The following is a 27,192-nucleotide window of genomic DNA, read 5'->3' on the forward strand; positions in this document are numbered from 1 at the left end:
ACAATAGTAATAACAGTATTGGCTAACAGCATGGCCGGAGTTTTACAGTAAATTCCTAGTTCCCGTGCTGCTTTGTGCAAGAGATATTATAAGCCTCATTTAAAGAGGACCACACAGAGGAACAAATAAGTTAAGTCACATCCAAGCTAGAATTCAAGTCCTGGCCTGACTTTACCATCATTCTTTGCTGGCATTGCATACATCTGTTTACTTTCTTTTTCTTTTTTAACATATATACAGTTTTTTTAACTTGACCATACGTCTTGGAGAGCTTTCTATATTAGTACTTATAGAATAACTTTCTTATTTTGAATCCTGCCTTGTATCATAAGGAACAGGACATGCTGTAATTTGCCATGGTGGACACATAAACTGTGCATATGGTGTTTGGTGGTATAGGCAGTGGTGCATTGGTCCTTGAACATACATAGATCTGGGTGCCCACGCACAAGGGTTTCTATAGGGTAACTTGTTAGGAGTTCGTTACTGGGTTAAGGCAATGTGTGTGTAAGATTTTGATGGCTACTGCCAGATTGTTCTCCAGAAAAGGCTTACCAGTTTACACTTTCATTAGCATAGCAGTATTTTGGAGTGCCTGTCCCCTGCATCCTTGCCAACTAGGATAATTATGAGTCATTGAAAACCTATTTTTTAAATCTTTGGCCACACCTCGTGGCATGTGGAACCTCCCTGACCAGGGGTCAAACCTGCACTTTCTGCCATGGAAATGTGGAGTCCTAACCCCTGGACGACCCCTGGACCACCTGCAAAGTCCTAAATCTTGCCATTCTGATTGTTGAAAAACAATCTCTTTTACTTTGCCTTTCCTTCATTCTTAATGAGTTTGAGCATCTTTTGATAGTTTTGTTGGCCTTTTGTGGTGAATTGGCTTGAAACTTTTTATCATAATAAACTTTTAGATGTATCTATTATCAGTTCAGTTCAGTTGCTCAGTCGTGTCTGACTCTTTGTGACCCCATGGACTGCAGCACGCCAGGCTTCCCTGTCCTATACCAACTCCTGGAGCTTGCTCAAACTCATGTCTATCGAGTCAGGGATGCCATCCAATCATCTCATTCTCTGTGGTCCCCTTCTCCTCCTGCCTTCAATCTTTCCCAGCATCAGTGTCTTTTCAAATGAGTCAGTTCTTCCCATCATGTAGTCAAAGTATTGGAGTTTCAGCTTCAGCATCAGTCCTTCCAATGAATATTCAGGACTGATTTCCTTTAGGATGGACTGGTTGGATCTGCTTGCAGTCCAAGGGATTCTCAAGAGTCTTCTCCAACACCACAGTTCAAAAGCATCAATTCTTCGGGACTCAGCTTTCTTTATAGTCCAACTCTCATATCCATACATGACTACTGGAAAAACCATAGCTTTGACTATAGGGACCTTAGTTGACAAAGTAATGTCTCTGCTTTTTAATATGCTCTCTAGCTTGGTCATAGCTTTTCTTCCAAGGAGCAAGCTTTTTAAAATTTGATTACTGCAGTCACCATCTGTAGTGATTTTGGAGCCCCCCAAAATAAAGTCTCACTCTTTGCATTATTTCCCATCTATTTGCCATGAAGTGATGGGAGCAGATGCCACAATCTTAGTTTTCTGAATTCTGAGTTTTAAGCCAACTTTTTGACTCTCCTATTTCGCTTTCATCAAGAGACTGTTTAGTTCTTCTTTGCTTTCTGCCATCAGGGTGGTGTCATCTATGTATCTGAGGTTATTGATATTTCTCCCAGCAGTCATGATTCCAGCTTGTGCTTCATCCAGCCTGGCATTTCATGTGATATACTCTGCATATAAGTTACATCAGCAGGGTGCCAATATACAGCCTTGACATACTCCTTTCCCAATTTGGAACCAGTCTATTGTTCCATGTCCGGTTCTAACGATTGCTTCTTGATCTGCATACAGATTTCTCAAGAGGCAGGTCAGGTGGTCTGGTATTCCCATCTCTTGAAGAATTTTCCACAATTTGTTGTGATCCACATAGTCAAAGGCTTTGGCATAGTCAATAAAGCAAAAGTAGATGTTTTTCTGGAACTCTCTTGCTTTTTTGATGATCCAGTGGATGTTGGCAATTTGATCTCTGGTTCCTCTGCCTTTTCTAAATCCAGCTTGAACATTTGGAAATTCACTGTTCATGTATTTTTGAAGCCTGACTTGAAGAATTTTGAGCATTACTTTGCTAGCGTCTGAGATGAGTGCAATTGTGTGGTAGTTTGAATATCCTTTGGCATTACCTTTCTTAGGGATTGGAATGAAAACTGACCTTTTCCAGTCCTGTGGCCACCTCTGAGTTTTCCAAATTTGCTGGCATATTGAGTGTAGCACTTTCACAGCATCATCTTTTAGGATTTGAAATAGCTTAACTGGAATTTTATCACCTCCACTAGCTTTGTTCATTGTGATGCTTCCTAAGGCCCACTTGCCTTTGCATCCTAGGATGTCTGGCTCTAGGTGGGTGATCACACTGTTGTGATTATCTGGGTCATGAAGATCTGTTTTGTCTAGTTCTTCTGTGTACTTTTGCCACCTCTTCTTAATATCTTCTGCTTCTGTTAGGTCCATACCATTTCTGTCCTTTATTATGCCCATCTTTGCATGAAATATTCCCTTGGTATCTCTAATTTTCTTGAAGAGATCTGTAGTCTTTCCCATTCTGTTCTTTTCCTCTATTTCTTTGCATTGATCACCGAGGAAGGCTTTCTTATCTCTCCTTGCTACTCTTTGGAACTTTGCATTCAAATGGGTATATCTTTCCTTTTCTCCTTTACCTTTCCCTTCTCTTCTTTTCTCAGGTATTTGTAAGGCTTCCTCACAAATAAGGAGGTCTCCTCCTTGTAAGGCTCAGAGGATAAAGTATCTGCCTGCAATGTGGGAGACCCAGGTTCGATCCCTGGGTTGGGAAGATCCCCTGGAGAAGGAAATGGCAGCCCACTCTGGTACTCTTGCCTGGAAAATTCCATGGATGGAGGAGCCTGGTAGGCCACAGTCCATGGGGTCGCAAAGAGCTGGACACCACTGAGCAACTTCACTTTCACTTTCTTTCCTCCTTGTAAGGATTATTATATTCTACAGTAAAGGACTATCTGCCTTCTGTTCATACCTTTTTTTTTTTAAACCTTGTTGAGGTATAGTTGACAAATAAAATTGAAATGTATTTAAAATGTCCAATGTGATGGTTTGATACACATATACATGTGAAAATATTCCATACATTGAGTTAACTTGTCTATCACCTCACATATTTACCCTTTTTTTTTTATGAGAACATTTAAGTTCTACTGTCTTAGCAAATTTCAGTTATCCAATACTGTTATCAACCCTTATCACCATGGTTACTTATACTTTTTAAAACGATTGCTGCTGAAGAGATTGTCTTGCCTTTCCTTAGGACAACTCCAGAAAGAAACGTGACAGGGATGATAACTCCACTGTAGGATCAGATTTTGAGCCTTGGGCCAGCAAACGAGGAGAAATCCTTGCTCGGTACACTACCACGGAAAAGCTCTCTATTGTAAGTACCAGTACACTTTTCTTCCAGTGTCTGCCTCAGATGTAGTACTCATTTCTTTCTGTTATTATGATCCTGCGCCTGATTCCAGCATATAGGTTCCTGCCCACTGCCCCCGACCCCGCCAGAAATTCTTCAACACAGCTCGGTGTCCTGTAAATCAATTCAATTGTGATACTGGAGAAAGCATCAGATCCCACAGGTTAAGGGCTCAGCCCCACATCAGATGCCAGTCAAGAGTCCATGTTGTTACTCTGCTTCTGACCAACTATCTATAAGTCAGAGGTTCCCATGACCACCTCTTTGGGTTCACTTATTATTAATTCCCTAGTGACTCAGATGGTAAAGAATCTGCCTGCAGTCCAGGAGACTCAGGTTCAATCCCTTGGTTGGGAAGATCCCCTGGAGAAGAGAATGGCAACCCACTCCAGTTTTCTTGCCTGGAGAATTCCATGGACAGAGGAGCCTGGTTGGGCTAAAGTCCCTGGAGTTGCAAAGAGCTGGACACAACCGAGCAACTAACACTTTGGGCTTCCCTGATGGCTCAGTGGGTAAAGAATCTACCCGCAGTGCAGAAGATACAGGAGTGGTGGGTTTGATCCCTTGGTTAGGAAGATCCCCTGGAGGAGGGAAATGCCAACCCATTCTTATATTCTTGCCTGAAAAATCCCCTGGACAAGAAGAGCCTGGTGGGCTGCCATCCAAAGGGTCGCAAAGACCCAGACACAATGGCTAAGCACACAATAATTTGTTAGAATGGCTCACAGAACTGAGAAATCAGTTGACTCACCTGATTACTGGTTTATTACTAAGAATATTAAAGGATATGAACCAATAACGAGACGAGGAGATACCTAGAGTGAGGTTCTGAACAAAGGAGCATCTGTTCACATGGAGTTTGGTGTGCAGCATGGCAGCATATGGATGTGTTCTGGTTCACCAACCTGGAAGCTCTCTGAATCCCATCTTCCTGGGTTTCTATGGAGGCTTCATTACATAGGAGGATTCGTTAAGTTGTTGGCCACTGGTAATTGCCCCTAGTCCCTGTCTCCTCTTGGGAAATCAGGGAGGTGGGACTGAAAGGTTGCTTCCCCTGACAAACACCCCTCATCCTTTAGTGCTGCAAAAAAATCCACCTCGTTAACGTAACAAAAGACTCCTGGATTGTTCTCATCTAGGAAATTCCAAGGATTAGGAGTTTTGTGCCTGGTATCTAGACAAAGACTAAGCATGTATTTCTTATTATAAATCACAGTATCACAATTATGTTGCCTAGTTTCTTTTTCAGTTGGTATGTCAGTGTTAGTTAGGATAAAACATGTTGATTGGTTGCTCAAAAAATGTGTTAAGAATCAGGTATCAGGCACAGTTCAGAAAAAGAATTGGAGTCACACAGTCCCATCTCTGGGGGAGTGGAGAGTTATGAGGGGAGGAGAGGGCCATCCTGAAGGTTAACTTCTTACTGTTGTTCAGAGAGTCCCACTGGTGGATTTTCTGCCAGGGCTAGAAGTTCACTGTTTGTTTAGATGGAGTCCACTAGGTCAAGTTGTTGGCTCATGACCAGGGCTTACCCTGTACTCTGCAAGTTGCTCAACTGGGTTAAGCAGGTTAATGCTTATGTACTTGAGGGCTAGCTTGTAACTGAAGCCTTCCCTAAGGCTTCATCTCTCTCCAGACTGGAAAGATGCCTGGAGGCTGGTGGTCCAGGGCTGTGTGGCACCTCTGAAGTTCTCAGGGCCCTGACTCTTTCTGTCTTGCTGCTCTCTGTCTTGTTTAGTGTCACCTCATGTCCAAGTTGTTAGCCAGTGGAAGGGGAGAAGTGGGATGCACCGTCTCACATTCAAGAACACTTCCTGGAGTTCACTCAACACGTCCAGTTACATTTGTCTGGAAGGTCATCATGGGCTGTTCACAGTGCATCAATCAGAAATTGGGTCTGTGAGTAGGGAGGAAGGGGTGAGCTCAGCAGCAGCTAGGAAGGTTCAAGTCCCTTCTTCCAGAGTCTGTACTTGTTAAAAAGAATGGTGGCAGAATTGCTGGTCTATTTAAATTTTTTCTTACGTTTTCTGATTGCATTGAGTTAATATAGAGCCGTGATTCTCAACCAGGAGTGATTTTACTCCCCAGGTGACATGTGGCAATGTCTGGAGACATTTTGGTTGTCACAGTGTTAAACATCGAGCCCGTATCTCCGTACTGACCGAGAGAACAAGTCCACCACAGTAATGCAAAGGCAGGAAGGGAGTTTTATTTCTAGTGCGCTAGGGCCCAAGTCTCATCCCACACAGTGGAATCCGACAAGAGCCCCGAACAAAGGAGTATGGCTGCGTATATACAGGCAATTCTTTGTCTCAATTACAGGGGTAGCTGGCGTTTCATGATTGGCCAGGCAGGATGAGCGCATATCCTGTCTCTTTTGGTTGGTGTGTATGGGGAGTTTTCCTAATTTGGTCAAGGGATGCTCTGTTAGGAAGACATGACTTAGGTCCTGTGCCGAATATACCTTGCTGAGCCTGTCATGGCCGGAGTTTGACCCCTAACAACAGCCATGGGAGTGCTGCTGGTATCTAATGTGGAGAAAACAGATCATGCTAAACATCCTGCAGTGCACAGGACAGCACCCCCCCACACACAACAGTTTTCCACCCCTTAGCATCAGTATTGCCAAGGTTATGAAACCTTGATTATTAGAGTGTGCTAGAGGCTCTCACATGCCACCATCGTTCTCAAAATCTTGCTCCTTCTTGTCTCGCTTTGAGAGTCTTGAATTGACTAGAAATGGGAATCTCTAGTAGTTTCTAGTGAGCTGTATTTTCTTCCTTTGAATAAATATTTCTGTTTTTCATTTGGATAAGTAAATGGCTTTACCACAAAATAATGGCTCATGTGGTCTTATTGCTACTTGGATAATAATTTATAAGTTTTTGATATAGAATCCAGTAAGTTTTAAAAAATATTAATAATTGTTGTTTTTTTTTTGCCTCTGCAGAATCTTTTTATGGGATCTGAAAAAGGTGAGTTTTTGTTGTTGTTACTGTTTTGGTGGAGAATTCTCCCATTACCTTTAAAATAGCTTTCCAAAGAGAAAAGTTTGTAGTATCCAATCCTGATGTTTAATTCAGTTGAAGCTAATATTTCCTAGGTTATATATAGACTTAGTAGAATTGAAATACATACTTAGATGATGAATGAAACAAAAAAAGACCAAAGAGGCTACTACTAGGAGTAAAACAGAAACCTTGATTTTGGGGTTACAGGGCGGTAGTCACCCCTCTTGTATGCCTCCTCACTGGCTGGGGAATGGTTGGAATTCTCCTTTTTAGAGATTCTTTCCTTTGTTTTACATCTTTATCCCTTTTGAAAACACAGATCCGCCAATAAGGGGAATCACACATTCAGTTTTACCAGCCACTGGTCCCTGAACACAGCAGTTCTCAATTTATTCTGCCAGGAGACATTGTCTGGACCAGAGCATCTCATACTAGCTTTGCAGCAGGGTCATCTGGGGATAAATATATATTTATATATATATAAATATATGAGTGAGTGAAGTTGCTCAGTCGTGTCCGACTCTTTGTGACCCCATAGACTGTAGTGTACCAGGCTCCTCTGTCCATGGGATTTTCCAGGCAACATTACTGGAGTGGATTGCCATTTCCTTCTCCAGGGGATCTTCCCAACCCAGGGCTCGAACCCAGGTCTCCTGCACTGTAGACAGACGCTTTACCATGTGAGCCACCAGGGAAGTTATATATAATACATCATATAATTATATATATTTAAATATATATTTATATTTCATGCAAATATAGACCACTGGGTCCTACTCTGCTTATCAAAGTAATCTTGCAGAATGGATCCAAGGAATTCCATTTTTTAAGCTCCTGGGTGATTCTGAAGCCGTTGACTTAGCTCCTATGTCTCTGGGGTGCAGAGGAGCACAGGCGTGCTATATTGCAAATTGCTGGTATGGTGGCTACAACTCTGTGTGTTCTCTGCAGATTGAGACAGCACATTAGAAATCAAGAGACTGGGGGCACCTTTGTTATAGGCGTAACTTTGACCCCAAACCATTAAAAAAGTAAATCATAGCATGTCTGCCAGTTTGGAGGGATCAAAAAGTGACCATATCACTAGCTGGTGAGAATGTAGAGCAACAGGAACTGTCATGTGATGCTGATGGGAGTATAAAATGACACAACCACTGTGTAAAGCACTTTTGTATTATCTGTTAAAATTGAAGATGGCCCAGCCTTTTTCGTTAGCAGTTCCACTATTAGAGTATACCCTAGATCAGAAAGTGGCAAACTGTATCCTCAAGGCCACATCTGGCCCAAATCTGGTTTAATTTTGTAAATTATATTGGAACAAAGCCATGCCAGTTTGTGTACACATTGTCTATGGCTGTGTTTGTACTCCTGTGTCATAGTTGAGAAGTTGGGGCAGAGACTGTATGGCTCACAAAACCTAAAATACATACATATAGCCTTCTAGAGAAAGCATTGTTTCAACTATGCCCAAGTCCATGTTTCTTGAAGTGTGGTCAGTGATATCACCTGGGAGCTCATTACATATGCAGAGCCACAGGCCCTGCGGGACCTACTGAAAATCAGAACCTGCGTGTTAACACATTCTTAAGTGATTATTGTAAAAGTTTGAGCCGCACTGCCCTGAGGAAATGCATGCATATAGGAACCAGGAGACACGCACAGAAATGTTCAGAGCAGTGTTGTTCACAGTAGCCCCAAACAAGATACAACCCAAACATCTGTTGATGGTAAAATAAGAAAAAATTTGTGGTGTCTTCACACCATGGAAAATACTAAGCAGCAATGAAAATGAATTAGCTGCAGTTCTGTGCAACGACGTGGGTAAACTTAAGGAACTAAAGTTAGCGGTGAAGCAAGAAAATATACTATCCGGGTGGTGGCTGCAAAGGTTTTATGTTGTTATTGTTCAGTCGCTAAGTTGTGTCCAACTCTTTGCCACCCTGTGAACTGCAGCACGCTAGACTTAACCTGTCCTTTGCTATCTCCTGGACTTTGCTCAAACTCATGTCCACTGAGTTATGCCATGCAACCGTCTCATTCTCTGTCGCCTTCTTCTCCTCTTAGCCTCAATCTCTCCCAGTATCAAGATCATTTCCAGTGAGTCCGTTCTTTGCATCAGGTGGCCAAAGTATTGGAGCTTCAGCTTCAGTGTCAGTCCTCCCAATGAAGGGTTGATTTCCTTTAGGACTGACTGGTTTGAACTCCTTGGTGTCCAAGGGACTCTTAACAAAGGTTTTATGATGGTCTGCTAAAATGTACATATATGCACGTTCTGTGATATATTTCAAAATAAAGGGGAAAGTAGAAACCAGATCAAAAAATCAAATTATTTGGAATCTTGGTAGTTGTTAGTAATCGAATAATTGTACCATGCTCTCAACTGATCCCAGCAAATCTGTGCATTAACACCAGAGCTACGAAACCAGTGCTGTGAGTTCGGTAGGCAGGAGCAAGCGGGCCTCTGGTCTAGAACAGAAACCCCATTAAGATGGAGAAAGGGTTCTGAAATAGAAGGCTCCAGAGGACAATAGGCAGCTGGGCAGAGAGCCCTGCCCTGTGACTGGCCTATGGCCTGGGGTCCTTTCCTTCTCTTAGTCCCTGCTGATGAGTATCGTGCTGATGGACGAGGGAAGGCGGCTGGCTCACAAGTCCTGTTTGCTTGAAGAGAGGGCTTTGAAGCCCTAGTGTTTCCACTTCTGGACAGTGGGATTGTTGTTCTGTTAGTTGTTAGTACAACAATTCTACACTGTGAGTAAAGCCTGAGAGGGCCTTTTGTTTGAGGAAAACAACTAAATGATGGATTCTTGGCATCCTTATCTGGACTGCCTTTCTTTAGGAATAAACAAATGATTTAGTGAAAAGTTTGTAAATATCAAATGTCATGGAACCCTTTTGAGGCTGGCCCGCTGTGTTCCCACGAACAGCTCCTAGGCAGAAATGTTTCTAATGAAACTTGGGTTTCGTAAGGATGTTGCTTTCAAAATCTCAAGGAGTTGTCTGTAATAAAATTGTTCCCCAGCCTCTTTATTCATGATGAAGCATAGAGTGACCGATGCCTTCCTTTGGGGGGATTGGTGACACAGGAAAGCCACCCATCTGACATAAATCCGTTCTTTCTAGGCAAAGCTGGGACCGCCACATCTGCAATGTCGGAGAAGGTTCGGACCAGGCTGGAGGAGCTGGATGACTTTGAGGAGGTGAGCAAGTCATTTGCTGAATGCCGGGAGCAGTGATGCTTCTGGTGCTTCTGCCAAGCGAAGTCAATCTCGGTGGCTGCTCTCTGATTAATCCTCGAGCAGCGCATTGTGCTCAGGCCTCCTGAGGCACCAACCAGTCCGGGGAAAGATGCCAGTGGTGCGGTTGGCCGAGCTCAGGCTGGTTTTCCAAAGGCGTCCTTCTCACTGTGATACTTGAGCAAACCCAGGGCGTCTGGGGACAGAAGCTAACTGGGGAAGCCAACTGGAATCATCTACTGGGAAGCCGCCTTGTGTAGCGTGGCATGGACGTGCCTGCTGCAGAGGCTGCTCGCAGCTGCTCTGCTGCTGGAATCTTTCATTAGCCTGCCCGTGCTTTTAAAGAACATGGCTCCTTTGCCAACTCATAAAAATTGATGTATGAATCTAGATTTCTGGATTCTCTTGAATTCCACCTAACTGTGGGCTCACCGTCTCATGTTTAACGTGGATGTGCACCATCCAGATTGCATAGTTCTCCCTGGCACAGTTCACTCATAAACATTACTAGCCTGGTTCCTGGGGAGGGAAGAGACTGGTAGGTAAGAGGGCAAACACTGGAGGCAGACCTTGGATTTGAATCCTGGCTCTACTATTTAGTAATTCTGTAATTTGGGACAAGGTGCTTAAGAACTTGAGCTCTGTGCCTCAGTTTACTAGTCTGTAAGGTGGAGGTGCTACCTAGTATTTGCCTCTTAAGAGTGTATACAGAGGATTACATGAATTAATGCATGTGAAGTGCTTAGACCAGCACCTAGTACATTGTACAGGCTTTGCAAGTGTTAGCTGATGTCAGCACCGTTCTGAGTCTAGAGGCCTTAGCTTGCCTGCTTATTAACAGGGTAGCCTTGGGCATCCATCTTACTGTTCTCATTTCCTCATCTATAAAATGGAGATAATACAGTTGTGTGGGCTGAATGGGAATGCCTTGAAATCACAAAGGTCCATGTAATAGCGGCTTCCCTGGTGGCTCAGATGGTAAAGCGTCTGCCCGCAATGCGAGAGACCTGGGTTCAATCCCTGGGTTGGGAAGATCCCCTGGAAAAGGAAATGGCCACCCACTCCATCCAGTATTCTTGCCTGGAGAATCCCATGGACAGAGGAGCCTGGTGGGCTACAGTCCATGGGGTGGCAAAGAGGCGGACACGACTGAGCAACTTCACTCTCACTTTTTCTTTCCATGTAACAGCAGTTGCCATTGCTCTGTTCTACATTTTGCCTCTGGTTTCTGGATCCTTCTAGCCCTGAGACCAGAGTTGTTAGCTGCTCAGCAGAGTCTAATAGTCCAATATTTTATTTCTCAATTCAGTAACGACTTTTTGAATTAGGGCGCCTGAGAGCCCCAGTCTGCATGTCACCAGCCAACCTTGGCTGGTAGGGAAATGCCAAGGGTTTTATCAAAGCTCTGTTGTCTGTTGAGTAACTGAAACTCACTTGAACTGGTTTATGTGGAAAATAAGGACTGTATTGAAGGGTACACTGAATGCAAGGGCACACAGGCCAGGAAGCAGGAACTGAAAAACCACCCGGAATCCCGGCAGCTGTCTTCTGCCTCTCTTGGTTCTGTGTAGCCTCCAGACTTTTCCTAGTTCTCCTTTTTTTTTTTTGTCTTTGTTTTTCTGCAGACTGGTTACCTGGCTTCTCCCTGCTCACAGCAGCAGATGGCATGCCTTTCAGGTTGACATGGCATATTTGTCAGGACAAGGCAAGGTTGTAAACAAATTATCCCCAATATCTCAGCGGCTTAATATAACAAAAGTTTATTTCTTCTCACATTACTCATCTAGTGTAGGTGACAGGCATACCACCATCTCATGGTGCTACCATCTCAACAGATGGTTCCAGGGTTGTCAACAACAGAGCTGGAGATAGGGTCACTTCTCACTGCCTCAGCTCAGAGGGACACATGCAGCTCGGTTCACCACCCGTTCATCCAAACTAGTCATGTGGCTCGTCCTACACCACAGGGGCAGGGAGAATCCCATCTCACTGTTCAAGTGAACAGTTGGGATCAGTTCACATTTCCTGAACCTCCTACTTGTATTTCTTTAATAAAGAGTTGTTCCAGCAATCCCACTCCTGGGCATGTATCTGGAGAAAACTCTGAATTTGAAAAGATGCTTACACCCCAGCATTTATAGCAACACTGTTTACAATCTCCAAGACATGCAAGCAATGTAAATATCCACCAACAGATGAATGGATAAAGAAAATGAGGTACATATACACAATGGCATACTACTCAGCCATAAAAAGAATGAAATAATACCATATGCAGCAGTGTGGATGGACCGAAAGATTATCATACTAAGTGAAGTAAGTCAGGCAGAAAAAGATAAATATCATATGATACCACCTATATGTGGAAGCTAAAATATGATACAAATGAACTTATTTGCGAAACAAAAACAAGCTCTAGACTCACAAAACTTTTCTTTTTTTCCCCTTATGGTTACCAAAGGGAAAAGGGTGGGGGGATAAATTAGGAGTTTAGGATTAGCAGATATAAACTACTATATATAACATAGAGAAACAACAGGGACTTACTGTACAGTACAGTAAGCAGTTATACTCAGTATCTTATAATAAACTAATGGAAAAGAATATGAAGAAGAATATGTATACATACGTGATATAACTGCATCACTTTACTGTACACCAAAAATGAACTCCGTGTTGTAGAGCAGATGTGATAACCACCACACTACGGAACCCTTGCCAGAAATAAACTCAATGTTGTAAATTAACTATACTTCAATTAAAAAAAAAAAAGAGCTCTTCACTTTGAATTCCAGGGAACATTCATATGAAAGGGATTTGGTTCCTGGTCTCATGTGGGTTGTTAGCATGACCTTCACTCCTGTGAGCAGTGTAATCAGCATCTTAACAATAAGCCAAGGATTAATAAGCATGTACTGTGTGCCAGTGGTACTGGTCTTTACATATGTTGTTATTTCATCCAAGTGATGACCTCACCCGCTTCTGCCATGGGCTTTTGCCGAGTCTGCTCTCTACCGGGGTCCAGCCCCGGTGGATCCAGGGAATTCGAAGGTGGGGACGGCGTCGGCCTCTTTGGAAAAATACATATTTAATTACAGATACAGAGAGAGATTAGAAATGGATAGTGTAGTAGGAGATTTAGTGGAGAAAAGAGGCTGAATTTCAGCCAGAGAAACGGGAGCAAGAAAGAAGCGACATGGTGGAATCAGTCTTTCCGGAAACTGATCCGATTTCTTTATTTTGGGGTTTGCTTATATACCTTTTGTTACACATAGGGATGAATACAGAGTCACGCGGGGGTCTTAGGGCTATTACATCATCTTCTGGCCATGAGTGAGACCTGCTGACATTCTATGGTCCTTTCTTTCTGATAACCAAAAACCTTATTTCTTCCAAGGGTGTTTTTTCTTAAACCAGGCACCACCCTCCAGATAAAGTTGCATTCCTATAGGGTGAGGGTGTAGTGAGTTACAATCAAGAAAGGAATTTATTTAACCCAAGGTTAACAGGATTAATCTTAAAGGTTAATACTTATTTCTCCTATATGTTAGTTATATTCATTACAAGGGCAGGGAATATGGAGATTTAGCAGCAAACATCAGCCCAACAAATGAAAAACCCTTCACCAATATAATTCCTAACCAACTCACTATACTAATAATTTCTAACTCCCCAAAAGAATTTGCCTTTAGTAAGTCTAAAACATCTCGTGCCTCTCAGATTTGGAGGCTGTAAACAATCACATGTGGCCGGAGGAACCTATACAGGCGGGCTAGATAACCTTCAGAGGAGTCGTAAGCTGAAACACTCTTGTCACGCCCAGGAATTTTTATTGCCTTGGAGCTGCAAGTTAACTCCTTCTCCAAGAGAAACGGTTATGGGGGATGAGCCCCCATAAAGTCAGAGATGTAGGCGAGAGCATAAAACAGACTCTGGTTTTGGGGTAGATGCTCGGGAACAGGGGGTTTCCTGAGGCTTGATCACGCCTTAGCGTATGCCAAGCCTCCTTCCTCATGACCTTTGCCATGGGCGGAGTTCCTCACTCTGGCCCCCAACAGCTCTCTGTCCTGAATGCACTCTTCTTGGTCCAGTTAATACCCCTCCATTGCCTTCTTAATACCTGCACCCCACTGAGAATTTGTTTCAAGCATCACTTCCTCCAGGAAACCATTCTTGACCACCAGTCTAGACTAAGGTGAACCTTTTCCTCAACATTTGTATATCCCTGAAATTGAGCTGTGTCTCTCAATTGGTGGATGTCCACCATCAGCATTTTTTCTTCCTTGGTGATACATAAAACAGTTGTGCTTCTTACAATGAACACCTCAGATTTAGATACACTGTGATATGTATCTTCGTAGAATTGGTTTCCCTGAATATTTGTCTCTGTATTAGGGTCCATCTTGTCCTCTGTATCTTAAACTCTGTTAGTCCTAAAGTAATGTCTTTTTGCACAACTTTGTATCTGGGACATCTAGTATACCATACTTGCCTACCGTACAACATGCCCCATTAACTATGTGTTGAATAAAGGTAAGTCCTGTTATCACTGTTCACAGAGGAGACTCAGAGAGGAAAGCAGCTGATCTTGAGTCATATGGCTAGAATGTGACTGAGCTGGGAGTGGGGTCAGGTCTGACTTACGTTCCAGGCCAGTCTCCCAATCATTGCCCTCTGCCCATCTTTGCAGAAAACTCAAAGAACTTCTTTGATCACAAGACAGAACTATCGATCTTGCTTGGGATATGAGGAGAACCTACAGATCAAAACTCAGCTAATATTCATGGGGGTGGGGAGTCCAAAATGTTTTTCTTCTGTACATGTATCTTTCTACTTTCTGCCCACAGGGATCCCAAAAGGAGCTGTTGAACTTGACTCAACAGGATTATGTGAACCGCATAGAGGAGCTCAACCAGTCGCTGAAGGACGCCTGGGCCTCGGACCAGAAAGTAAAGGCTCTAAAAATAGTCATCCAGGTCAGGTTGAGTGACGTTTTTTTTTTCCTCCAGAATTTCCTTTGTAAAACTCCTTTGTGGATAATTAGGGTTTTCAGAGGCCTGCCTTCAGGGTCTTACCCTAATTTTTTCACCTGTTCCATTTTCACCTACCTTCTGTGAAAGTCCATGATTATGAATCAGTGTTTTTTATGTGATGGCTAATCCCAGGGCCACCGTGTGCTGCTGTATAGATCATGCACTGTGTAATTCCAGGAAGTTTCACCCTAGGTTACAGAATTACTGCTGTCCCCCCAGGGTTGTGCAGTTTGTTGGCCCTGCTACAGCCCCTGACACATTTATGATCTGTATAGACTAAAGATGGAGCAACTGTGTTTTGGGTTTTCTTGACCAGATTTTCTTTGTGTCTTTGGGACCAATGGTTGTATGTTCCTGATGTATGCATTTTGGGGTCATGTTCTGTATAATGATGTGGTATAGACAATGTGTTTATAGTAGAGGTACATTTGTTGAGTCCTGTTTGTTGATCCATGACAACTTTTGGATCACAAGAGCAAGTTCTATAGGGAAAACAGCTTATCCTGTCTCTTGAATCATAAAAACATCCTGTCTTGGCAAAACATGTCCGGAAGTACACTATACAAGGAATGATGTATACATTATGATTTTCAGAGCAGAGGTAACAGAATTGCTGAACAGCCATTTTAGTTCAGAAGTACTAGCTCTCATTCTTGTTTATTGTCATGGGAATGTGACATTTGTTTTCTTACCTTTTTTTCTGGAGGAGGGTTAGGAGAGTCTGAGAGTCTTTACACTGGGTACTTGAAAGCGTTTAGGATGACACTTTGTATGGCAGGTACTATTTATTTTGGTGTTCATGATAGAGGCAAACCCAAGCCCATTTCCCTTCTATCTCAGTTGTTAGTTGACAAAGTAAATATCTGAGGGTTTCTCTCATCCTGGAGGCACATGATGGAGGTTGCTTGCTGAGTGGCTCAAGTGAGAAAATACCTAAACTAACAAGAGCTTCTTCAAAATATTTTCGTTGGCAACATCTCTCCATAGAGTTTTGTAGCACAGAACTGTGACTTCTAAGAGTTTTACATCTGGAGGAGATTTGATTCAAAGAAAAGAACCATAAAAGTGTTTAATTAACTCCACATCTGGTTAATAGTAATTATTTGACTTTCAGTACTTTAAAGACTACCTTCTTTATCCAAAAAAAGCTGGTGAAGGTGCAGAGTATGGAGAAAGGAAGCACAGCTCCCTTTATTTGCTCTGTAGTAAGATTTTACTTTGTTTTGTTTTATCACTAATTTAGATGTACTAAAATTCACCATTGTAAATGTACAATTCAGTAATTTTTAGTAAGCTTACAGAGTTGCACAGCTATTCCACAATCCAGTTTTAGAACATTTTCATAGCTACTGCCACTTTCAGCTCCAGAAAAACCACTGATCTGCTTTCTGATTCTGTGAATGTACCTTTCCTGAACACTTCATATACGTGGGGTCATTCTTTTGCCTCTGGCTCGTTTCACTTACCATGTTTTTGATGTTCATCCATGTTGTTACATCAGCAGTTTGTTTTTTTTTTTTTCCTGCAGAGTAGTATTCCACCGCAGGCATAACCACATTTTTCTTATCTATTAGTAAGTTGGTGGCCATTTAGGTTATCTCCACTCTGACCATGATGAATAATGTTGCTGTTCATAGTTGCATACAAGTCTTCGTATGGACATATATTTTCATTTTTCTTAACTAGATTCCTAGGAATGGGATTGCTAAATAATACGGTAAGTTTATGTTTACCTTTTTGAGGAATGGCCAGTTTGCTTTCCAAAATAGCTGCTCCATTTGCATTCCCACCAGCAGTGTACAAGGATTCCAGTTCCTCTATATCTTCTCCATCACTCGTTTCATTATTGTCTGTCTTTCTGATTATAGCCATCTGATTGGGTGTGAAGAGGTATCTTCTGCCATTTGAATTTGCATATCCCACCTGACTAATGATGTTGATCATCTTTTCATTGGTCATTTTTATATTTTCTTTAGTGAACTGTCCATTCAAGTCTTGCCCATTTGAAGTCATTTTGTTTATCTTCTTTGCTGAGTTGTAACAATTTTTTATTCTTGATATAAATTCTTTATCAAATACATGATGTACATGTATTTTTCTCCTAGTCTGTGGCTTGTCTGTTCATTTTCACAATGTTATCTTTTGAAATGTGGAAGTTTTTAATTTTAATGAAGTTCAGTTTATCAGTTTTCTCCTTTTTGGCCCATGCTTTTGGAGTTGTATCCAAGAACTGTTTGCATAACCCAGGGTCATGAGAATTTCTTCCTAATTTTTCTACAGTTTTATAGTTTTAGCTCTTACATCTAGGTTTATGGTCCATTTTGAATTATTATTTTGTATGTGTAATGTGAGTCTCTAAATTTATTTACTTTTTTGCTTATGGATACCCAGTTGTCTTGGCAGTATTTGCTGAAAAGGCTTTTTCCTGTTGACTTATCTTGGCATCATTGTCAAGTCAGTTGGCCATAAATGTAAGGGTTTATTTCTGAACTCTCAATTCTATTCCATAGATATCTAAGTGTATCCTTAAGCCAGTACCACCTGTCTTGATCTATAGCTAGCTTTACGGTAAGTTTTGGAACTAGGTAGTATAAGTCTTTTAACTTTTTCTTCTATTTCAAAATTGTTTTGGCTCTTCTTGGTCTTTTGTGTATCCATGTGAATTTTAGGATCAATTTCTACCAAAAAAACCCCAAAACCTTCTGAGATTTTGATAGGGATTATGCTGACCCTCTAGATCAGATGGAGAGGTTTGCTGTTTCCTTCTCCAGGAGAATTCATCTACCGATGCATAAATTATGTATCATTCATTCTGTTGATGAGTTTCCAGTTCTTTCCTTTTCTTTTTCCTTTTTCATTATTATGAACCATGTGAACACTACTCATGTCTGCTGGTGACCATGTAAAGTGTTTCCCTAATGAAGGCCCATACCTGCAAGTAGAATAGCTCAGGGGTACAGCGTGTGCCTCGTCCACTTTTCCAGATGATGCCAAGTTATGTTCTGCAGTAGCTGTGCCAGCCTGCACCGTCGTGGCAGAGTGTGAGCGTCTGTGCTGTTCGGCAGCCTACCAACATTTGGTATGAGCAGACTTCCTATTTTAATTTTTCCAATTTAGAAGGTAATGAAATCATATTTTACTGTGATTTTAATTTGCAATTCCCTGATTATAATAAGATTGAGCATCTCTTCAAATGTTTATTAGCCACTGGGGTTTCTTTTTCTGTAAGATGCCTTTTGTTGATTCCTTTTGCTCATTTTTCCATTATGTTATTTGTATCTTTCTTACAGATTTTTAGGATTTAAAAAATATGTGTTCTAGGCAATAACTGTCCTCTGATTAGTCTGCTTCCTTCCATCTTTCCTCCCATCCATCCATCCATCCATCCATCCATATAGTCATACTTTTTTAGTACTCAATCATAGGTTATCTTTTAATTTATTCATTTGCTTTGGTTCAAATTTTTGTTTTTTAATTCCGACTTAGTTTTTGAAATTGTTAGTTTCCTTCTAGAATGTCACTAATTGGCAACAAATGAAAAACATTCCTTTAGTATTTTTTCTGCAGTGTTGATAAATTCGATAGCAAGTATTTCAGGCAGGTAATTGACCAGTCAGTTGCTCAGGAAATGTTTATAACAATGGTTCTCAACCTTGGCTGCGCATTAGAATCACTTGGGAGCTTTAAGAAATCCTGTTTTCCACGCTGAACACTGGAGCTGCTTGATCAGAATCCCATGCACTGTTATTTCACAAAGTTCCCCAGGTTATTCTGAAGCTGAGAACCCCTGGTTTGTAGAACGCTTATTCCATTCAGAGGGTAGTACGGATGGTGGATTTCACGAGCCCAGTGTGGCCTGGGCTTGTGTGAGTGCAGCACCTGGAGCTCTTGTTTAAAATGCTGATTCCCTGGTGCCTCCACGGGTGGTTTTGACCAGTAGGTTTGGAGAGGAGCAGGAACTCTGTTTTTAATACATACCACGGGGTGCCTGATTTTTATTACTTCAGGAAACTGCAGCAAAGCTTAAAAAAAAATAGCTGTGGAATCTTCAAAACAGTGACTTCAATTTATAACATTATGTGACTTTAACTTTGGATTAAAAAACCTTATATTCTGTGACACCAGCTGGGGAGACAAATCAATGCAGTGTTGGGAATCGCCAGCTGTGTTTAATTTGAAATCTTCTGTTTGAATTCTCTCTCCCTCCCTCCTCACCACGGGCAGTAACTCATCTCTGAGGGGCTCTGGTAGAAACTCAGGAGATATCACATCCCTAGGAACCAAGTGCTGTGTACTGTAAACAGTCTTTAAGATTCAGAGCTGTTTGTTTTCTCCAAGCCCTGAAGTCTCATGGGGTAATTGTTTAAGTTGGAGCTCTCATAAAGGGCATGTGAAAAACATAAAGCATTGTGTCAGGAAATGGAGTTCTGTGTATATACAAATGCCACGCTTGGTGTCGATGCCGTTGTTTTCACAGCTTACGTTCCCCTCACCTCCAACCCCCAAATAACATTTGGGCTATGAGAGGTTGCTTCACAAACTGGACACATTGTTTACTTTTAATTATATAATGCTAAAGAGAAACTTGATAAATCTAATAATTTAGATATTGGGTAACAAAGCCAAACTGAAAACACATGTCAGTCTACATCTTGATAAGATGAACTTTCTAGCCATTCACTGCACATTGAAAGTGCATACATATGAAAGGACTCTTTCTAAATGTCCAAATAGTTTTGTTTTTTACATGACATTTTTTAATCTCTGATGAACTATCCAGACTTTTGAATCTGTGAAGACTTCAGGGTATCACTTTGAATTCTTCACAATAGAGATAGATTTTTGTTTTTGATTATACGAGATGACTTCATCTGGGGTGTTCGGGGCCACGTTGTGTGGCTGTAATCTGGTTTGAGTCCTGAACATGTCAGTGGCCTTCTGGCATAGGTGATGGGGGAGGGATTGAGCAATTTCCTGCAAACCCAAAACGTTCCTGGTGTTGCAGAGCACAGTTCCAGAGAAACATGTAACTCTTTGAAACTTGTCCAGTTTCCTTTTAGAAGGAAATTTAAGAGTGAGTATAAATAGTAGATGCTAGTGTAAGAAGCCCTGAAGAACCTATGGGGTCATTTCATAGAAAAGAACATTTAAGAATCAAGACTATTCTGAAATAAACCAGAGGAGGCCATACTGAAAAGATGGAGTCACCGGCAGGGATGCTGGCTGACTTTCCTGGTGACTACATACTGATCCTAGTTCAGACCCTCTGCATAAGATTCCTGAGTTGTGGTTTTTCTGGAGGCAGGTGATGGTGCCTTTCCTCAAGAGGCTCTGTTATGAGCAGAGTCGACTCCCTTTGTCAAAAGCACAGTGGTATTTCTTGTAATTATACTTCCAGAGATTAGCACCAGGCCTGGCCCATGGTAAAAACCTGCACTTGTCTGTAGAAATCCTTTACTTTCCAGGCTTGGAGTGTTTCAACCCAGTCAGACATGACAGAGTGACTTTTCTCTTCTCTTTTTCTAGTGCTCAAAGCTTCTTTCGGACACAAGTGTTATTCAGTTCTACCCAAGCAAATTTGTCCTTATCACTGACATACTCGATACATTTGGTAAGTACTAGTTTTATTCATCTTAAATCTAAGTAGTTTGTTTTGCCAGAAGTTGGATGGTCGAGTTGCTTTAAAATAGGTTCTGTTGTGGTTTCATTTTTGAGGTAAGTACGAGGGAAATCAAAACCCCCACCCTTACCCTTGCTCCTCTGCTCATTAATAAGAGTGCTGTTTTTGAAAGAATTTTGTTTTTTTAACTTGATTTTTATTGGCGTATAGCTGCTTCATAATGTTGTGCTTGTTTCTGCTGTGCGGCAAAGTGAATCAGCTACACGTACACGTGTATCCAGTCTTTCCCAGATTTCCTTCCTATTTCGGTCACCACAGAGCGGTGAGTAGAGGCCCTGTGCTGCACGGCAGGTTCTCATTAGCTGTCTATTATATGTATAGGTGTGTGTGTGTGTGCATGTGCACATGTGTGTGCTCATGCACTCATTTGCTCAGTTGCGTCTGACTCCTTGTGACCCCGTGGATGGACTGTAGCCCACCCAGCTTCTCTGTCCAGGTCAGTTCCCAGGCAAGAATACTGGAGTGGGTTGCCATTTCCTCCTCCAGAAAGAATTTTGAATTACTTGTTTCTCCTCTTCTGATAGGCTACTAAGGTGAGTGAGCGAAGTGAGGCGGGCTGGGGAGCACACTCCTATCCAGGCCTTGATCCATTGCCAGCCAGCTCATGGCATCTGGAACCCACTTTGTTCAGAACTCAGCCCAGCATGTCTTCCCAGCCCTTCCCCACCCACGCTGGGCTTCTGTCCTAGGGAACGGCAGCACTATGTACCCTGTTGCCCACTCTGGAAATCTGAGCATCTTCTCGCCATGCCCCACGCACAGTCCATCACCAAGTTCTTCTCTTCAGCCTCCCCAGCTTCTCCCCGGTACTCTGTTTCCTGTCTTCTCTGTTGAAACCTTAGTCTCAGCCGCCAGCCTCTGCCCCGTGGATGATGGCTGCCTCTCCTATGACGTCTTCCTGCATCATTGTGGCTTCCCCTTGTCACATGCTCAACCCCTCAAGCCAAATGGTCTTTGGGAGCCCAGCAGAGAGATCTAGATGGAAGAGATTAACCAGGAGTCCCTTGGAGAAACAGGAGGTCTCCTTGCTGCTTGTGATGGTCAATGGCCAAGACATTATGCCATTAGCAGTTTGCCCAGACCATGGAGCCTGTGGGCCATCTGTGACGTTCAGCAGTGAGGTGCCCTGCAAGAACTAGGAGATAGTCTCCTTCTGAGAACTGAATGCGGAGGAGGTTGGCACATAACGTTAGCTGTCTTGCCAGTGGGCTCCCAACCTGGCAAGTCTAGCCTGTAACCCATTGAAAGGTCAAATGTGTTAGGAAACAAAATGTCATTCAGAGAGACCATATATTTCTGTGTAGGAGACCGAGGACCTGAGTGTATTAACTGGAACAAGTGATAGAGAAACTAACTCATACTAGTCTTGGAGAAGGGAGGGTATTTATGTTGAAATGTCCAGGGGTCATTTCTGGCTTTAGGTACAGCTAGATTCAAGAATTCAACCAATATCTTCAGAATTGTGGCTTTTGCTAGTACTTTTTCTTGGGTTGACTTCATTCTCAATCTCCACAAGGTGTCCCCAGCTTCTATCAGCTTTGCTGCTAGTAGTCCCAGGAGAAGGAAGGAAATTCTAGCCACACTTCCCAGCAGAAGTCTTGGAATTCACCTCATTGATCTGGCTTGGATCACTCATCAGTCCCTGAGCCAGTTATGGGCTCTGGAGGAGGGAATGTGCAGATAATCCAGAGTTCAGATACCCCAAAGAAGAAAGGTTGATGCTCTTTCCAGGAGAAAGGGGAATGGGAGCTAACTGAGCCAGGAAGAGACATCCAGGATCTTTGGGTTCAGATGATCCGGAGAGGTGGTATTGGGCGCTCTGCTGGGTGCTGACAGTGTCAGCAAATAGGAAACAAAAATCCAGGCCTTTGTGGGCTGTGCCACAAAGAGGAGATTCACAGAATACATAAGTAAACCTGATTGTATATTAGATGAGGACTGGTGCTATGGAGGGAAAAAAACCCCAAATCAGAGCAGTGGGTGGGGGTGGGTTGCACTTTTAAATAGGGTGGTTGGAGGAGGCCTCACTGAGAAGTTGATGTGTGAGCAAGTACTTGAAGTGCGTGAGAGATGAATCACATGCTGGCAACGTGGGGCCAGTTGGGACCAAGGAATAGCCAGTGCAAAGGCCCTGGGGTAGGAGCAGTCCTGGAAGCTTTGGAGAACTGAGGTCAGGGTGCTGCAGGCGGTGTGGAGTGGTGGGGAGGGGATGGGGACACGGCCAGAACCTGGTGGGCCACGTAGGCCGTTGAAACAACTTGGGCTTTGACCTGGAGGACATGAGGAGCCACTGAGGTGTTACGTAGAGTAAGTGCAAGTTCTGATTTAGTTTTTAATGTGCTTCCTCTGACTGCTGTGTTGAGACTAGATTGTAGGGCAAGGGCGGGGCAAGGGGCCCAGCTGTGAGTCCAATGCAACATTTCAGGTAAAAAATGAGGGTGGCAGGGACCTGGGGAGGCAGTGGGGGTGGAAGGTTGGGGGAGTGATCCAGAACAGACAGGCGCTTTAGGCTCTCAGAATAGACATCAGTTACATACCCCCTGGGCCTCAGCTTGTCCTCATGCCCAGCTTGCCTTCAGGGAGCAAGGGTGTCCGTCAGCCAGAGAGGCTGGTAGCTGTGTCTGTTTATCCTGACAGTTCTGTTCTCATGGCGAATTGACACATTGACCTTCTGGTTTCCCTCACCAGCCTCCTGCAAGTCTCTTTTGCCTGAGTCAGCATCCCTGGGCGAGACTAGTTCCAAGAGGCTGATGAGCCCGCAAACCTGGCCAGATCCAGACATTAACCCTGTGAGAATTTGGGGCAGTCATTCTGTCAGCCTCTGTGGTGGCAGCCCAACCCCATACCTCAGCCAGCAGGACTGAGGGATGGTGTAGATGCCTGCTGTCCTTGCTGTATTCTAGGAATTAGCTGGGCTAGGGGTTGAGAATAATGGTGAGAATCCTTAGCAAATAAGGGTTTTCTTTGGGCCTGACTGTTTTAGGTTCTTTAGTGATATTCAGTCACGCCGTCTTTGTAACAGCTCCATGAGGTAGGGTCTGGGATTATCCCAGAGAAGGCAATGGCAACCTGCTCTAGTACTCTTGCCTGGAAAATCCCATGGACGGAAGAGCCTGGTAGGCTGCAGTCCATGGGGTCACGAAGAGTCGGACATGACTGAAGCGACTTAGCAGCAGCAGCAGCTATAATTATCCTCACTTCACAGATGAGGAGGTTGAGGCACAAGGAAGTAAAGCAGCTCATCCACTTCCCCAAGGTAAGGAGTGGCAGAGCTGGGGCTCAAATTGAGTTCTCTCTGAGCAGTCAGAGCACCTGCTTTATTGCTCTTCAGTTCAGTTCAGTCGCTCAGTCGTGTCTGACTCTTTGCGACCCCATGAACCGCAGCACGCCAGGCCTCCCTGTCCATCACCAACTCCCAGAGTCCACCCAAACCCTTATCCATCACTTGGCGTATGGGGGAAATTCTCTCTATGAAAACTACAAGTGCGTGTAGCCTTAACCCAGCAACTCACCTCTGGGAATTCATCCCAGCAACCCGAGTGGCCGTCCAGAGGGGACCAGTTAAGCAGAAGATGACACGTCTGTGCCCTGCAGCACTAGGAGCCTCTGAGAAGGAGTGAAGCGTGCTGTGTCCCAGTGTGGAAGGTACCCAGGTTATGTCATTGCGTGAAAAACTCAAGATGCAGAACAGCTATGAGAGTATGTTCCATTTTGTGTAAGAGAGGAGGGAAAGTTAGGATACTTGCTTGTTGTCACTCGTGTTTTGCCTAAAGAAACATTAGGAGGATACTCAAGCTCCAGGCAGTGAGCATCACTCAGTACCTCCTGTAGCCTTTTTGAATTTGGAACGGTGGGCACGTTTCACGTATTCAAAGGATTCCCAGAGGCACCCTTGTCTGGATCTCTTGTGAACAGCTTTCCTCAGGCCTGCGAGGCAGCCTGCGTGTTCAGGGGCTGCGTGTTACACTTTGGGGCTAGAGAGCCGCTCTCACCTTTTACAAAGGGGGCGGGACTCGCTTGCTTGAGTGGCAGCTCGGAGTGCTGAGGTCCATTGTGCGTGTGTCCCTGTTACCCTCGCTCCATAGGAACACGTGCTACTGTTGGGGGGCAGGTGGTTTGTGGTGGTGGACGAGGCTGACGGAGCGTGGGAGCATCCAGCTGGGTGGGGATGCCGGGCGCCGCCCTGGGCGTCTGCCGTGCGCAGGCGTGACGGTGCTTTTGCTGGGACTTCCCTGGAGGCAGTAAGCACCGAGCTGGGAGCTGGGCTCTGGCATCTCTCTGCCTGCATTCCTTGCCTCTCCTCCAGGGTGGTGTGAACCTGAGCCTTGGTCTCTTCACTTGTGGAATGGGAAGTGGAACTTCCCATTGTGAAGTTCCTGCAACTTCACTTCTGGAATGTAGACCTTGCCTCTGGGAACTTCTGGGGAGAATTTTAATGGGGAGAATGTGCAGGAAGCATATGATGTCTGTCCCCCTCTAGGAACTGGCAGGGTCAGTGTCAAAGTAAGGTGCTCAGAAGATGTTAACTGTTGTCACTGATCTCTTGTATTTCAGTGTCCTTGGTTTGTAAGAAAGTGAATCAAGAAAGGAAAGGAATCTAGGATCAGGTGTTATTTCTCAAAATAGTTGTCCACTAACTTAACAATGATGTTGAAGCTGAAACTCCGATACTTTGGCCACCTGATGTGAAGAGTTGACTCAGTTGAAAAGACCCTTGATGCTGGGAAAGATTGAGGGCAGGAGGAGAAGGGGATGACAGAGGATAAGATGGTTGGATGGCATTACCAACTCAATGGACATGAGTTTGGGTAAACTCTGGGAGTTGGTGATGGACAGGGAGGCTTGGTGTGCTGTGGTTCATGGGGTCGCAAAGAGTTGGACACGACTGAGCAACTGAACTGAATTAAAGTTAACAAAGGAAAACAAATGTTCACCCAGGTCTTTTGGCTGAAAATGGTTTAGTAGTTAAAGGCCCCTTAGAATATGAAGGTGAAATACAAAAATGTCTTTTAAAAAAAAAACAAGGCCGGTTTTGGAGAGATGGTAAGCTTTTTGTGGAGTAAAGGCATTGGGTTCTCTGAAGTCGGGTCCACACACCCGAGGAGGTGTGAGCAGTCACTCGGCTGCCCAGCGTGGCCTGCTGTGCTGTGCGCATGCAGTCCCAGTGCTCGGAGTTCCATGCTCATCTCAGAGGCCTCTCTCGGCATCAGATGTGGCTGCCTTGGAGAGCCTGTGACTGCAGGTAACCAAATGCTTCCTGCCAGGAGGTCAAAGGCGGTAGCTTTGAGAACCGGGGCTCGATCCCTGAGGCTTCCTAGGAACTTCTAAATTGAATCCATGGTTTGAGGCTGTGGTTCTCGTCTTCAGTTACATACCTGGAGAGCTTTAAGAACACTTCCAGTGGCCAAGCTGTGCCCCAGACCATTTACATTGGAACCTCTGAGGACAGATTCCGCACGAGCATATTTTCAGGTGCCTCAGGGGCTTCCCTGGTGGCTTAGTGGTAAAGAATCTGCCTGCAGTGCAGAAGATTCGGGAGTCCAACAATCCCTGGGTTGGGAAGATCCCCTAGAGGAGAAAATGGCAACCCACTCTAGTATTCTTATCTGAAGAATCCCATGGACAGAGGAGCCTGGTGGGCTACAGTCCATGGGGTTGCAAAGAGTTGGACACCTAAGTGGCTAACACTTTGGCTTTCAGCCTCTCAGATGTGTTGGAGAGTCTCCTGTGGAGACCTTGAGGCGGCGGCTCACCTTGGGGACAGGTACTAGCTGCTGTAGTCCTGGAAGGTGCCCCTTGGCGTGAGCCCTCTTGGAGGTTGCCATTGACCCCACCGTAGAGCCTGTAGAACCCAGGCTCTGCTTGTTTCTTTTTGAAGTATAACTGACCTGTGTTAGTTCCTGTTAAATAACACAGTGATTTCAAAATGATCTCCACAATAAGTCATTAGTGTTTGTCATGATATAAAGATAATACGTAGTTATTGACTATATTTCCCATAACTGCATTTCATACGCATGAGTCATTTATCTCTCTCATTGTTTCTCTCCTTCCCCTTCTCCCTGGCAACCACCTGTTTGTTCTTTGTATCTATTACTCTCTGTTATTTTTTGTTTGTTTGTTTGCTTTCAGATTTCACATGTAAGTGAAATCATATAAGTGAAAGACAGTATTTGTCTTTCTCTGTCTGACTTACTTTGCCTGGCATAAGTGAAGGATCACTTTTCTGCCTCTTCACAGAAAGTATAAAAGTTCCCTGTTTTAATTAAAATCTAGAAGAATCATGGCTTAAAAATTTGGTCCACTAGGTGGCAGCATACTCTCACAAGTTGAACCTCATCCTGGCGATGTCACCATGTCTGTCCCTAATTAAGAAATGTTAATTTAGTGTTTGCACCTGAAGGGCATGATGCTGACACCATATGTCCTTTTCTCCCCAGGGAAGCTGGTATACGAGCGCATCTTTTCCATGTGTGTGGATAACCGCAGTGTCTTACCAGGTAATGTCATAGCTGTTCCAACGGGTTTCATTCTGCCCTCAAGTCAGGGTTAGAAGGTTTATATCAAGTCAGGATTTATTGAGACCTGAAATTTTTTGTGTGTTAAAAGTTAAAGAAACACTGTTACAGTTTTTTGATCATCTCAGTCTTTGAAAAGCACATTTTTCCAACAGCCCAGCTAG

The 27,192-nt window shown here is 43.6% G+C and overlaps 1 protein-coding gene across 2 annotated transcripts in view; it reads left to right on the top strand.

The window, feature by feature from the left end:
• VPS35L (VPS35 endosomal protein sorting factor like) overlaps positions 1-27,192 on the top strand; it is a 141,317-nt gene that overhangs the window by 18,302 nt on the left and 95,823 nt on the right. For both annotated transcript variants that reach the window (XM_040257169.1, XM_040257157.1), the window contains exons 4-9: positions 3,395-3,517; positions 6,504-6,528; positions 9,685-9,761; positions 14,645-14,773; positions 20,357-20,441; positions 26,951-27,010. In XM_040257169.1, the coding sequence (XP_040113103.1) occupies positions 3,395-3,517; positions 6,504-6,528; positions 9,685-9,761; positions 14,645-14,773; positions 20,357-20,441; positions 26,951-27,010 (499 nt within the window). The remainder of the gene's footprint in view (positions 1-3,394; positions 3,518-6,503; positions 6,529-9,684; positions 9,762-14,644; positions 14,774-20,356; positions 20,442-26,950; positions 27,011-27,192) is intronic.

This window comes from Oryx dammah, unplaced genomic scaffold (assembly GCF_014754425.2).
Source record: "Oryx dammah isolate SB20612 unplaced genomic scaffold, SCBI_Odam_1.1 HiC_scaffold_2, whole genome shotgun sequence".
Classification (NCBI taxonomy): Eukaryota; Metazoa; Chordata; class Mammalia; order Artiodactyla; family Bovidae; genus Oryx; species Oryx dammah.